Source organism: Polyodon spathula, chromosome 12, assembly GCF_017654505.1.
Source record: "Polyodon spathula isolate WHYD16114869_AA chromosome 12, ASM1765450v1, whole genome shotgun sequence".
Taxonomy (NCBI): domain Eukaryota; kingdom Metazoa; phylum Chordata; class Actinopteri; order Acipenseriformes; family Polyodontidae; genus Polyodon; species Polyodon spathula.
Window position 1 is genome coordinate 8,542,008 of NC_054545.1, and position 15,565 is coordinate 8,557,572.

Genomic DNA, 15,565 nt, shown 5'->3' on the forward strand with positions numbered 1-15,565 from the left:
CAGCCCATTTTGATGAGTTTACACACGTGCCTAAACAACCCTCGCTCTTACGGAAGCGGCAAAGGTTAAAACATAGTACAAGGACGAGGTCTCCTTTTTTTTTTTTTTTTTTTTACCGCGCACAGTTAAGATATTTTAAATAAACATGCATTTGCTTTACATTTACATAAAGACATTATTTTAAAAAGCCTTAATACTTTCTACTCGACCTACATAGGCTATTCAGACTGGGAATAAGAGCCAATATCTTGCTACACGAAATATGTAGACAGCGGTCTAGGACGTAAGTGTAGGCCTGTTTTCTCATTTAACTCGTGTGAAGTTTTTCGTAAAGTCTGGGTTTGTTTCCTTATGTGAAAAGTGTACTTTTTACAGAGTTGTGCAAACATGGAATCACTAAAACTGCCACCTCACGATGGGTCGGTCATTTCAGTGGTAGACATGCATACTGGTGGAGAACCATTACGGATAGTGGTGAGTGGCTACCCAGAGATTATAGGAGAGAGCCTCCTGGCAAAGAGACGCTATGTACGTGAAAAACTTGACCATTTAAGGCAGCTATTAATGTTTGAGCCCCGCGGACATTATGACATGTATGGTTCTCTTGTGGTAAAAAGTGAACTCAATGAAGCGCACTTGGGTGTGCTCTTTATGCATAATGAAGGGTACAGCACTATGTGTGGTCATGCCGTTATTGCCTTGGGGCGGTTTGCTGTGGACTACGGTCTGGTCACAGCGCCTCAGTCGCCGGAAACTCAGGTGAACATTCATTGCCCGTGTGGCCTGGTGAAGGCATTTGTCGAATACTCCAATCAGAACACTGGGAAGGTGAGGTTCCACAGCGTCCCAGCATTTGCATTTGCTACAGGTAAGTATTTCATAGCCATAGTTACGGACAGTAATATATATCTCATATGAGTTTTTTTTTTTTTTTTTTGTTTTATTTTTAAATATATGACTGAATTAGAATAATACAATCTATAAAGCTGGTGAAAAAACAGCTTATTTTGAAATGGACTGTGTTTTGTTTTAAAAAATAAGTAGTTATTACCAATTTTATTTATTTATTTATTTATTTATTTAAATTATTCTACCTACTGTGAACCTTTTTGACCTTATTCTCTCCAATCCAGCAAATGCTGAGTTCACATTAGCTGATGACAATAATTGATAATACTCCAGAATCTCTAAGATAATGCTGAGAACTGAAAAATGAATTATGAATAAGTCAAATACACTTTGAATAGTGTTCAAAAAAATTCTATGTCCTTTTATAATTTACATGAAGAAATGTTTCCAAGTAAACACCTGCCTTTTGTAAGAATCATTGCCTAAAAGTGTCTGTAGAAGACTGAACATCTCTTGGTTTATATTAGAATGTGATAATTCTTTTTATTATCATTTATGTTTTTTGGGATTATACTTTTAGATATTACAGTTGACGTACCTGGTCATGGGGAGGTCATTTTGGATATCAGTTACGGTGGTGCGTTTTATGCATTTGTCAGTGCGGAGAAGTTTGGTTTGGACATCAGTCATTCTAGGACCAGGGACCTTGTGGATGCAGCAACTGCAGTAACTAATGCTGTCAAAAGAAAGGTAGGAAGTGGATTGCACAAAAACTCAACAGTTTTAACAGTAATTACAAGTGTCTTCATTCTCAATTGTGTGGTATGCTATCCCTGTAAGAAAGTTATTTTTCACAGTTAACCAACTGTTCCTATATTTAAAATGCTGCAGTGAAGACCCTATTATTATTATTATTATTATTATTATTATTATTATTATTATTATAGTAGTAGTAGTAGTATTACTATTATCAGTCATGCAGTGCAACACAACACATATACAGGTGTTTCACTTTAAATTTGCTTGTTGTCTTTTTAAAATAAAGGCTAGCGAAATTCTGATTCTGATTCTTTTTCAAGAATGGTCAGACTGGATTTGACTCTGAATTCATCATAATCCAAGTCGACTTGCGTCTGATTTTACTTAGGTTTGAGATTACCTGCAGTATATCCACTAGTGCTTGGGACTGCCTGGTTTTGGGATGAGTTGACTGGTATACCCTAGGAAAACAGCTTTTATTATCAATGTAACTTGTAAGGTCCTGAACAAATACACACATGTTAAACGGGTTTATCTTTCCAGGTTAAGCTTCACCATCCTAGTAGTCCAGATCTAGCCTTCCTCTATGGAACCATCCTCACAGATGGTAAAGATGCGTTTTCTGATGAACCTACTGCCAATATTTGTGTTTTTGCAGATGCTCAGGTCAGAATTCTTTTAATTTTTTTTTTATCATATAATGTTTAATAAGTCTGAAACCACACAGCGCCTGGGTTCGATTCCGGCCTAGGGGGTCTGTCTGTGTGGAGTTTGCATGTTCCCCCCGTGTGTGTCTGGGTTTTCTCTGGGCACTCCAGTTTCCTCCCACTGTCCAAAGACATGCTGTTCAAGTTGATTGGTCATTCTAAATTGCCCTCTGTTTATGTGTGTGTGTGGTGCCCTGCGATTGGCTGGCGTCCCGTCCAGGGTGTCTGCCTGGTTAGGCTCCGGCTCACAGAGACCCTGTAAAGGGTTAAATGGGTAATGGTAATTGATGGATGGCAGTAACTTGAATACAAAAAAAAACAAAAAAAAAAAAACGTATTTCACATTTATTTGGAAAAACAGAACAAAACAATATTTTTATAATTTGAAATGTTTACATTTTCTCTATAGGTTGATAGAAGTCCTACAGGTTCAGGGGTGACCGCTCGAATTGCCCTCCAGTATCACAAGGGGCTTATTCAACTGAACCTGACCAGGACATTCCAAAGTGGGGCCACAGGTTCCCTGTTTACTGGGAAAGCAGTGGAGGTGAGAAGGGTTAAATACATGGAAAAGGCCTTTCAGAAAACAAGATTTCATCATTTTGTTTTCTTTAAAGTCACTAGCCTTCTTTAATATAAAATTTGACTGAAAGTTAATGTAATTATTAGCAAGCAGTGCAAGACATTTTAATTGGCATTCCTTAAATACTGTATGATGTCACTTTTTTCTCTGTAGGAAACGAAATGTGGAGACTTCAAGGCAGTTATTGTAGAGGTTGCAGGACGTGCACATTATACTGGAGCAACAAGTTTTGTACTGGAAAATGGTGATGACCTAAAAAATGGGTTTCTTTTGAAATAAATCTGTAGCATGCATAATTACCGACTATAGTATACGTTCTAAATATATCTGTTTACTTGGATTCAAAATACATTGTTTTATTTAATTCAATTAGCAGTGTGCCACTTAGTGTGTTTCATAGTATTACTGAAATTATTAACATTAGGAAATAAGGAAGTTTTTATTTCATCCTTCAGAAATTCCTACCCACTTACTAGATGTTGTGTTTAGACTTGTAGTTGTGTGTACAAATTAAAGCGCAAAATGCGTGCCAAGCAATCAACTAATAAATGGATTTGAAAGATTGTGTATTTATTATTGGAACTATAATCACATATAAACACAATCCTGTTTTTTAAATCTTCAGTGCATTTTGCTGAAATGTTCAATTTCAGCCATATTATTAACTCATATACTGTAAAGCACCCTTTTTATTATCCAGCATGCTTCACATTTCTGGTTCATCTCTTTGTACAATGCATACGTTAATTTACTCCCCTAACTCACTCAAACCCCATAAATATACGTGAAAATAGTACCGACAATCGACCCTTCTTTATTACAAAGTGCGTAGTAGTAATAAATAAATAAATTAATAAATACATCGCTGCCTTGGCAACGGCCCGAAACGTCACTGAGTTAGTTGATCACAGCCATCAAAACGTATGCATGAAGGAGAAGGGAAGAGCGAGAGAGAGCGAGGCAAAGGCTGGGAGTGAGAAGAGCGAGCAAAACAATACAGTTTAATGCAAATATTCCCCCTCTCCCTCCCCGGGAAAAGCAACGTACAACAGGAAACATGCAGATTCAGTCGAATATCTTTGGTATTCCATACAGAGTAATTGGCTCCGTTTTGTAGCCTACAGTTGAACCTGAACAAAATAAAGAAATACGTTTTGCACTGCCTGGTTTCAAACAAATTCAGTTATAAATATTGCAAAGTGATGAATCCTCCTCCATTGCGTGGATGCCCCTCAGCTGAGCCCGATGGATTCTCCTGCGAAGATTACTCTGCTCAGCAACAGCACGGAAGCCGACAACAGCTCAGGGAGAGACTTTATGCTCGACGTCTTTGCCCAGACCCCCGTCTTCAACACAATAACTCACCTCCTATCAGGAAACCAGACTGCAGGAGGTGACCAAAACCGAGAGCAACACGATGGGAAAATCGCCCCGACGAGTTTCCTTCTCCATGGCATCGCTTTGGCATCTCAGACGTTCATTTTTCTGATCATCTTTCTGCTTTGCAGCTTTGGAAATTTGGCAGTTATTATTGTCATCATCAAGCACAGGCAGCTGAGGACGGTGACTAATGCCTTTATTATGTCCCTTTCTCTGTCAGATTTTCTGACGGCCATACTTTGTTTACCCTTTTCTTTTATCATGCAGTTCAGAAAGGATGGACTGTGGATGTTTGGAGATCGCTTCTGCGTAGCCAATGGATTCTTCAGCTCCTGCTTTGGCATCACCTCCACCCTGACGATGACTCTGGTATCTTTCGACCGCTATTATGCCATAGTGAAACAGCCACAAGAAAAAATAGGGAAGAAACAGGCCATCCAGTTGTTGGTGGCCGTGTGGTTGACAGCAATATTTTTTTCGTTCCCATGGTACTTGATGGCAAAGACCACAGATAAGATGGTAATTCACAAAAATGGCTTTTATCACTGCATGTACGTCTTTCATTCGGACAGATCTAGGATGGGCACTGCATACAGCATAACTGTAATTCTGATCTGTTACCTTCTGCCTTTTGCCCTCATGTGCTTTTGCCACTATAACATCAGCAAAACTGTGAGACTGTCAGAGATCAGGGTGCGACCGGTGACCACATATGCCCACCTTCTCCGGTTTTATAGCGAGATGAGAACGGCCACAACTGTGCTTATCATGATTGTGTTTATTATCTTCTGTTGGGGGCCTTACTGCTTGATGGGTATCATCACGGCTGCCGCTGATTATCATTTTAACCCCGTTATGGACACTGTGGCTGTATTAATGGCGTGGGCGAACGGGGCAATCAATCCTCTTATATACGTTATAAGGAACCCCAACATCTCAATGCTTTTGGGGCGCAACCGAGAAGAAGGATACAGGACTCGTAACATTGCGGCTTACTTTTCCACACAAAACCAGAGCAGGGAAGCCAGGAGCCGCGCTGATAGGATTAGAGACCGGTATGCTAGTCGACACGGAGCAGATAGTAGAATGTCCTCTTCTAGCCCAGCGAACGGGGGGGATGTTGCCATGTGGGCTTGCAAAAACCCTGCGCTGATGTTCTGTAGAGACGGGCAAACAGACACCGTGTCTGAACCAGCAGTAGCCAAATCTGAGACCGCGGATACTAGCTTGTAGCCTATCGATAAACCATTTGAGATATATATATATATATATATATATATATATATATATATATATATATATATATATATATATATATATATATAATATATGAGAGGTAGGTGTGGCTAAACTAAGTTAAGCATTAACCTAATACAGTGAAATTGACCGCTATTGTTATGGAAATCAAGTGATTAGCTGGTGCAAAATAGGTCCGCGCAAAGCCTTTCAAAGTGGCGATGTGAAGCAGACAACACTGTGATACAAAAATAAAATAATCAGATGTTTTTGCTAGACTTTTTGGGTAAACCAAGTGATTCATTGTGTTAATTTGTTTTGTGTTCTTCAATGGGAATAGAAAATTACAGCAGCATTTTAAAGTGCCAAAGTGTTGCTATCAAATTGTTATTTATTTATGTATGTATTTATTTATTATATTTAAATGTTGTTTATTTGTTGCAAACCCTTGCTACAATGTTTTCCTGACTTGGAACCAAAGCTGTTTATGTTTCACAATATTATTATTATTTGTTTATTTAGCAGACACCTTTATCCAAGGCGACTTACAGAGACCAGGGTGTGTGAACTGTGCATCAGCTGCAGTCACTCACAACAAGGTCTCACCCAAAAGACAACCACAAGGAGGTTAAGCGACTTGCTCAGGGTCACACAGTTAGTCTGTGGTTGTACATCTGAATGATAACGATGCAATGTATTTCAAAGTGTCTTGTTCTTTTTTCTTATGTGTGTTGGTGTTTAATCTTGACAATTCCTGAAAATAGATGGACCTCGGGTGTCAACTGCCAAATCAGTGTTTTTAAAATGTTATGTGTTATAATATAAATTTGTGTGGGTAATTATTATATACACACACACACACACATATATATATACATATATATATATATATATATATATATATATATATATATATATATATACTATATATATATATACTATATATATATATATATACATATATATACATATATATACATATATACACACACACACACACACATATATACACATATACACACACACACACATATATATATATATATATATATATATATATATATATATATATATATATATATATATATATATATATATATATATACATATATATATATATATATATATATATATACACACATATACACACACATATATATATTTATATATTTTTCACACACACACACACACACACACATATATATATTTATATATTTTTCAGTATATACACAAGTACTGGTGTTGCAACACCTATATTTGAATTACAGGATAAAGGCTTGCAGTGTAAGACATTCTGAAATTTTATTGTCCTCACTATTGATATGATGATGTTATTCTTATTTGTTTTATGTGGATTGCCAGTAGGTGATGGAAAAAGAACAAAGTCTACTCAAGTAACACACCCAGAATGAAGTGCTTATTTCAGCTAGTCCATCTTGCACTCTGGAGGCCTGCTGTTTTAAAGCCTTAATACAATTTATGGAATAAAGAGTCATCCAGATTAATATTGCCGCCTTAAGATTGAGATTTGTTACTAGCTAGCCAGTATTTTTTCCACTTGGTATTTAGTGACTTAAAAATGTATTATTCAGAATTTGCTATTGTTTGTGTCAAAATGTGGATGTAAGACTTACTTTGTACATCGGAAATAAACTGTATTTTATGCAGCACCTAAAGTGCTGTGTACTATTGTAATGCAACACTTTAAGGCTGAAATGATTGTTCTGTCAAAGATCAGTCCTAAAATATACTTGTTACAGCTACACAGTGTATGTAAGTAAGGGTCAATGGATGAGTTTCATGCAGGACCTGCACACTGAATTAGCACACTGCACTGCACTATACAACTTCAACACATTCAACTACAGTATTTAACAATTAGAGGCAATAAATTAAAGTAAAAATGTTCGAAAAGTTGAACAATTTTACCTTACATATGTAGTTAGTGAGAGTTTGCAAATTGGTTTTCCTTCATTAGCTCCAATTCCCCCTTTTCTTAGAATGCTCTTAATTTTATTTCAACTTAAAAAAAAAAAAAAAAAAATCTCTCCCACGAGACAGTACCCAATAGGCTGACCGCTGGCCCAGGGGGGAGGGGGGGGCGCTTATGGCACTATGCATCAGCGACCCCTGTGAGCTGCCCAGAGCTGCATTGTTCTCCGACTCTAGCTCTGGGTTGGCTGAATGGCGGGCTTGCAGAGTGAAAAGAAGCGGTCGGCTGACGGCACACGCTTCAGAGGGCAGCGTGTGTTCGTCTTTGCCGCTCCTGATATAGCCCAAGATGAATCTTGAAGATTGGATACATTGCATAGCTTAAATAGGCTGAAAACTAGAAAAACTGGGATACATTTTTTTTTTTTTGTTTTAATGTTTGGCTGTTTTGACTAATCATGTGCTATACCAGGCATGGACAAAGTCCTGGTCTTTGTTCTAAGTTGGATCTTCCAGTCCTGGTCTGTGTTCTAACCCTGTTCTAAATTGTTTAATTGTACCAATTCAACCTCCATCTATTCTAGACCCTGCAGTAGTCATTATAAAATTTTACCTGTTGAACCTGTACTGAAATGGCCCTCCAGGACCATGATTGGCCACCCCTGTGCTACAACTTTGAAACCACATGAAAGCAAAATAATGCATGTCATGCAAAAATTTGCCACCAGGGGACTCCCTTCACCTAGTTGCCATAGTTAAAATACTTTTTACAGGATCACATTTCAATATGTCTGGTAATGTTATGGATGAAACGGGAGATCAGTTTTGCATTGTTCTATCTTACATTATTGTATACTACCAATAATATTGCCTTGATAACAACTAAAGGACAATGATTACATAATTCATGACTAATAACCACAATTTTAAGGGTCAATTTAACGGTTAGTTTGTCTATAGTAACTCATTTATGAACCGCTAAATGGTTCAAACAACATCAGATAACTAATTATGATTATCAACTCCAAGTCTTATCAGTGAAAGTTGTTGAAAGACACTTTTAAAAATATCAGTGGTAATGAAATCAGGTTTTATGTTGTTATTCCATTTATGCTGGTTTATAAACGGGTTACAATACATTACACAGTTACAATACATTAAACTAACTATTAACACAAAATTAACATTTGTAAACATGTTAATAATCTACTTTTTTTCCATCTGGCCCAATTTGTTCTGCTTTTTCCAATGAAATACAGGAGGGGGTATGAGATGTTCTGTTAAAAACAGCAAAGTTAATTTTGGAAAGGATTTAGGCACTTTTCTCCATGGAAAGAGATTAATCTTTCACGCTGCACAAATTAACAGCTAGGAGGAGCTCCCATGGTGGTAATAATGTGCATTAGAAATCTGGAATCCACACTTGTGCAGTAAGACCATAAACTGGAAAGGAATGCATTACTCTCCCAGTGCCATCCAATATCAAACCCCAGCCAAAGATTAGCAGATAACTCAAAGAGATCCTGAAAGGAAGGGAGTGTGAATAATCCGGGTGGGCCGTCGGCCGAGTAGCGAGAAGGATGAATTGTCACGACCGTGCAGAATTAACCTCGGGAACGTTCAAACGAAATCAATACAGAGAAAAAGATCACAAGTTTTCCATACAATGAAATACGATTACAATGACTGGCACTCTCCTCATCCCTGTAGACCTCCTTAAACACTCTGAGAATAATGCCCAAGTCATCTGTCTATTACTACCCTATTTTAGTTATAGATTGACTAATCTAAAATATCAGAAAGTGGAATAATTTTGTTAGGACGGTGTTAGGATAGTCTTTAGCACATCACCTTGCTCAGACTCTACTTAACCAGGTGAAACGCATTTATCAAATCAAAAAAAAACACTCCAGTGCATCAGCTACAACATTAAAGTCTGCAGTACAGGAAGTGAACTTTGACAAGACAAGAGATGAAAACCTAGGGCACTAGGCCAGTGTATACATTAGAGTATATTCCTGTTACCAAGATGAAACCATTTTTTTCAAGGCAATATATTGAATGCTATTATGATTTATTCAGGAGCTTAAGTACAGCTGAAATATGCTGTTGTAAAATCTTTTTAACAGTAGTTTTAAGGTTTAATGTTTCCAGGATTATCATGTAGGCAACCACACTGGCTGAACCCCCACCCCCCCACCTGTATTAATGAACATCCTCTGTTTTAATAAGAGCTCACAAGCAAATATCAGACCTCACCGCAGCTCAGACAGTATTTTCCATCCAAAAACACATTTTTTTAACTCAGGGTTTCAGAAGCAAGCATCCGCAAGTTTGTGTTGGAAGGGCCTACAACCCAGACAGCCAAGATGTATTAATCTAGCCACCAGAACTGATGGATGAAAAGCAAGCCTGTTTCTTTAGATCGGATGGGATGGACAGGTAAAACGTAGTGGTCACAGGGGATATAACAGTTGCAGACTGCCAGTCTAAATAAGAACAAATTGTTAATACAGCGATGCCTTGTATTTTCATTTACATAAAAAAGGAGCATTTCTGAGGTTAAAATGTAGAACTGCGTTTGTTAGCTTTGACTTGGCCATCTGAAACTTCAAGGTTGGTGCTGGGATGAACACGGGTTTTGAATTTTTTTAAATAAAAAAAAACATTACTCAAATATTTTTTTAATTTTACTTAGCAAAAGTACAGGTTGTACATATTTTAGTAAAACATATCTCAGGACTAAAATAAACAGGCAACCCAATTACATATTAGAGAAAGGAGTGAGACACGGTACAGTATAATGAATCAGAATACATTTCAGATGTCATTTACACATTGTTTTCTGATTCTGATCTAGCTGACTACTGTTGATTATGGGTTCAGTTTTTCATGCAAAGAGTAAGGTCTAGTTTTCAGAGTAAGCAAAGACAGCAATGGTAAATTAAGATTCATAACACAACACACAACCTAACATCTACTAATCTTTCAAAGACAGATGAGATAAATAACCTTTTAAACTTATTTCTTTGAAAAACAATGTTGCTTTGGAGAAGTGTGTTAAAAGTGCATAAAGATGTGAAAATGGCATAATATTTTGGTTGATGGTATAAGGGGCCAGGTCAAACAGTGAAATAACCCATTTTTTAAATCTCTTAAGCATTCTGTGGTATAAACCTCAGAAAGACCAGAATTTAACAATCTAGGTACAAGCTTCAATTACTTAATTTGTTTACAAATTATCATACTAATCCAAAAGGTGGAGCTGTTTTCCAAGAAGGTTTCACAAAAGAGTGCCACCTGGTGGCCTGAGTCAATATTTACTTATATTTTTGGCAGAATCATTCATGAATTAAGAACAGTAAAACAGTTTACACTTCGGCATCCTTTTTTATTCTCTTACATTAGAAGGCAGTTTTAAATTATAAAAAAGTCATATAGACAGGAACCCACATACAAAGAAAAGTTGTTCACACAATTTGGAGGAGGTTAAGGATACAAAGTGTTGTTTTATTCAAGGAAGAGTTGACTCACAGTTCTATAGATCAGTCTATTGCTTGTTTTGGTAGATCTTTTTTCAGTTAAATTAAATAAGATGCAAACAGAGACAAAAACAGTTAGTGAGCCCTGATCAGTAAAACTGCACCATTTTGACTTTAAATCGTCTACTAAAAATACAGCTTATAGTTTTCAAATTAGAGTGTCTGCTACAGGCAGGAAAAATTGTAGAAATGACTACTGTATTGACCACTTAAATGACCAATTTACGTAGTAAGCAAATAATCAGCATATCCCCTGCCAAGAACTGGTGATTTTTTGAATAAAAAGTCCACTTTTACATTTTGAGTCCCATGTTAAAAGTTTACACTTCTCTAAGTTATTCCTTTTCGGATCAAAATAAGGTTATGGTTTTAGTATACTTGTAACGCCTGGGTCCACAATGCCTCCTTCCATACTGGGCTTCCAAAAGCAGATTGCTTGTAGAATATGGGGTAGGGGTTCTTTTTTCTTTACATTTTTATTTTATGTTTTACCTTTGAGAAACAGCCTTCCATTTGAGACTGCATAGAATGTTTTCTACAAAAGCAGGGCATTACAAGGTAACTTGGCGGTAACAAACATGCTCCAGTAATTCTGTTCTTCAGTGTAAACACTGTGTTTGTTAGAATGAAAGATTTTCCACAAAGAAACTAAATATGTTTCTTTTGTTCAAAAATTGTCATTGGAGATTACAGTATTCCAAGGAGGGATCAAAAAACAGGATTTCCAAGACTTCCAATGGTTATAAACAGTATCAGTCCCCTCGAAGAGTCAAACAAAAGATCCTGCAATATGTGCACGGATGGGCATCTCCTCAAGGTGCTTGAAGAAACTCCTTTGAAGATGTGTTATGAATGCATGTCCTTCTAATCTTCATCTATGGTGCACCAGCACCATATTCCAACTGTCTAGTCCAGTATTCAATGACACAATAAAAAAAAACAAAAAAACAAAAAACTAAACAGTTAGGGCAGCCACAGGCTGATGATCCTAGTAATGAGTGGTTCACTTCACTTCAGAAGATTGAAAGCTTTAAATTATTCTCCATATTCTTCATTGAAGGGAATGTGTTTTTTTTTGTAATCTGTTTCCAGACAGACACATTGGTATTCTTTTGCACCAGAGCAAATTGGCTTTTTCTTATTATTTTCAGCCAATAGCAGTGGAAGAGACAAATATAAAGTCAGATAAGAAATGAAGCCACCACCGGCTTGGCCATAGGGCAGTGTGACTAGCATGAGAGACAGAGAGACCGAGAGAGAGAAAGAGATAGCATTATTAATGAAAGTGCCACTGCCCCTTTTTTTTTTTTTTTTTTTTTTTTTTTTTTTTAAGGTGCAGTGTTTCGCATGTAGAAGTTTAGAAGTTGAGCTTGGTAACTGGCCTCTCCCGGCTGTTCTCTGTTACTTGGTTGTTGACGCGCTTGCGATTGCGTTTCATCTTGGAGAGGTCCTTGTCAAACACTTCGCCGGAGCGCAGGGCTGACACCAGATCGTCAAACTCTCCGTCTTCCTCCCCATTCTCCTTGGCCTTGCGTGATTTCCTCTCCTTCTCTCGCTGCTCCTTCAGCTGCAAAGCAAAGGCAGGTTTATTATCTTCTTACAAACAGTAATTTGCTTCATGCAATGACATTCAATTGCTTTGTTGTTTCTGACCAGTTGAAGTGCAGTCTGACTTGGGTAGTAGGGGCAGAGACATCCAAGACGGTAAGGAGGAAAGCTGGTATAACACCCACCTTGTTGGACTTCCACTTAATCAGAAGGACATGCAAGAAGCCCCTCCAGGTCTTTATTGGAAAATTGTGCCAACAAGGGGGGGGGGGGGGGCACAAAATATAAACAATACTCTATGTGATACTGTAGTTCTGAATATTCGTTTTTTAAATTATATTCGAATAAAGGGTTACATGTGATATATTTTCCATCCACTGTCCTATTGTTTACTTGGAATTTTTCTGCCTGTTATCACAATAAGGGCCTGATTTGCCAATGCTGGTAAAGGATTTACAGAGTAAGGACAGTACATATGTTCAAAAAAGTTACATAGAAACTTAAGTCAATGTTTGCAAAATCAAGAAATCGTTAAATTCAATGGAAGCTATAATTACTCAAGACAAAACTGGATACAATTAATTAACATTTAATCAAAACTTCCTTTTACTAAGTTTTGAAAATCAGGCCCTAAGTGGCAAAACCTGACAACAGGTTTCACAAAGTTTCAATGAAGAACCCAAATCATTTAAAAAATACTTTACTCCGAAAGGTAACATGTTTTTTGTGCTCTCCTCAAAAATAAAACACAGGAAACAAAGAACCCTAGTTTTAATATGTGGGCAAATCTGATCCGAATAAATATTGCTCCACATTTGCTGTTAATTAAACTATAATATCCTATTTTCCTCCTCAATTGAAGTAAATGAGTTGCATATTGTATTCAAACTTTATATGCACATGAGGCCCATTGGCTTTAGAAATGATCACATCATCGTGTTCCCAATTTTGACACCACTCAAAATTGATGAACATATTTAATACCAGCCCTCACCTTTTTGTATTGATAAAGTACAGTATTAATGACTAATTTCCTAAATCCTCTCACCTGTGCCTCCATGCGTACTCTGCGCTCCTCCTCCTCCTTCCTGCGCCGCATGTTCTCATTCTCCTGCTTGGCCTCGCTGAAGGACTGAAGGAATTGATCAAAGATTCCAAAGAATTCATCCGGCTGCATCTTGTTTGCATCCTCTCCGTAATGTTTCACAGCTCTATAGAACTGGGGCAACACAGAACAAAAGTGTGGAGAGTTTCATCGATTTACCTTCTCGCTTTCATAAAACCTTCAAGGCAAAGCGCTTTTTGAAGCACGGTAAGCATTTCCATGACAGGAAATGAACCAAAGCTAAAGCTAAAAAACGAAAGGATCCTACAACTCACTGCTCATGAAACTGCATGAAAGAAAGAATTAACTGCTATTTACTCAGCGAAGTAAAGACAAATGTGCAGATACTGCACAGAATGCTGGTCTCCTAAGGAGAGGCAAAAACATCTTTTCAAACTTTTCTTCTGTAAATGTACTTACACCACCTGTTATTGCTTTTTGGCACATGCTTTTTTTGGTGAAACGTCAGTATTGCACTCAAACTAAAGACATATAAATACTATTTAGAATGATCTTCAAAGCAATGTAGTAGTTGGAAACAAGAAAAACAGAACTTCATAGCAAGGTTTGGTGCTCTTTTACTGGCGTGTCAGAAAGTGCCGTTAACAATTAGCCTTTCAAGAAGGCACGCAGTCAGCAGATGGCAGTTACAGGCTGATATTTAAATGTTCAGCATCATCATCATCTATCACATAAATGTGACTGTTAAAGAGGATGAAAAACCCACTCACACGCACACGTTAGGCAATCCATGGGTAGCCGCCCGACTGGCTATTCTGACTGAATGTCTAATGGAAGCACATAATATCACAGTAACATTGCCACCAGATTCTGCTTAGCATTCCCTAATAACAATATATTTTATTGGCCAAAGCAACAGTAAAACATTTTTTTTTTTTAAGTTTAAAAAAAAAAGGAAGCAATATAATGTGATCTGGGGGCACCAAGAACGTAAAACCCATAGTAAACGAAGCAGGGGATGAAGAACTCTTACTTTCATCATGGCTTTGATGTCATTTTAATTTATCATTGCCATGTGGGCCTGATATCAAAACCAAATGTGTTTTAGCAGGACCTTTTCACAGCTCTGTGCTTTGGAAATTTACTCAGTTTAGGTATTAAATGGTGCATGATTAACAAGCACTGTGGTTTGCTGTCTTGGCTAGTTTCCACAACAAAACAGAGCAGCTCCCATGCTCATATGCACGAAGGTGGACACAAGTAGCAAAGTCTGACACATTATATAATGCCAAATCGGTTATTAAAAGGCATTATAGTCTCATGAACAGGAATGTCAACCAACCCCCCCCCCCCCCCAAGTACAAATCAGGGCAGACAGGGCCTTTCTGTTCTAAATGAGCTTACGATTAGAGCTTAAGCAGGGCCATGTGTATTGCCTTGTAGTTTACTGAACCATGTGTCTCCATTCATCTAAAACACCAGTTTTCTTCAACTGCCCTTTAAGAGAAATTGTCAATCATAATGTAAGGGTTATCATAAATAGTGCTCAACAAACGTGTTCAAACTTTACGGATTAGTTCATTTGGAGATACACTGACTTTTGAATTTTATCAAGCGGTGAGATTAGCTAGCTGGAAGGGGATGTCGTGACTGAAGATTTGCGGCTGCCCTTATGGGTTAAAAAACAGTTGAAAAGAAAAAAAAAAAAATGATGTTGACCACATTCATGGAAGCAACCTCCATTGTAGATTAAGGCAAAAGTCAGTGTAGCAGTGTTCAGAAGCCTGGGTAATTAGAAACTGGTGTTTTACATGTAATGCAATGCAAGGAATGCTGATCTAGAGATTTTCTTCTACAGTGTTGCATGGTGATGAATCAACACTTGTGCACATTTAAGCCCCAACGGGCAAAATAAATATCTGCCTCTAGTTTAGTTTGTTATTTTGCCAACTTGTGGCATCAC

General features: G+C 37.5%; 3 protein-coding genes across 6 annotated transcripts in view; 2 read left to right on the forward strand and 1 right to left on the reverse strand.

Annotated features, from left to right (window-relative positions):
• Positions 1–57: 57 nt before the first annotated feature.
• Positions 58–3,461, forward strand: LOC121324778 (trans-L-3-hydroxyproline dehydratase). The gene is made up of 5 exons (XM_041266954.1): positions 58–868; positions 1,430–1,599; positions 2,152–2,274; positions 2,725–2,862; positions 3,052–3,461. Exons 1-5 carry the CDS (start codon positions 388–390, stop codon positions 3,175–3,177), a joined length of 1,038 nt encoding a protein of 345 aa, XP_041122888.1. The 5' UTR covers positions 58–387; the 3' UTR covers positions 3,178–3,461.
• An 83-nt stretch (positions 3,462–3,544) lies between these two features.
• LOC121324777 (G-protein coupled receptor 135) lies at positions 3,545–5,532 on the forward strand. Its single transcript, XM_041266953.1, has one exon. It carries the CDS (start codon positions 4,144–4,146, stop codon positions 5,509–5,511), a length of 1,368 nt encoding a protein of 455 aa, XP_041122887.1. The 5' UTR covers positions 3,545–4,143; the 3' UTR covers positions 5,512–5,532.
• A 5,334-nt stretch (positions 5,533–10,866) lies between these two features.
• The window catches only part of LOC121323979 (disheveled-associated activator of morphogenesis 1-like), a 77,476-nt gene continuing 72,777 nt past the window's right edge, over positions 10,867–15,565 (reverse strand). For all 4 annotated transcript variants that reach the window (XM_041265335.1, XM_041265336.1, XM_041265337.1 and 1 more), the window contains 2 exons: positions 13,585–13,755; positions 10,867–12,555 (listed from right to left, as the gene is read on the reverse strand). In XM_041265335.1, the coding sequence (XP_041121269.1) occupies positions 12,346–12,555; positions 13,585–13,755 (381 nt within the window). In that variant the 3' untranslated portion in view covers positions 10,867–12,345. The remainder of the gene's footprint in view (positions 12,556–13,584; positions 13,756–15,565) is intronic.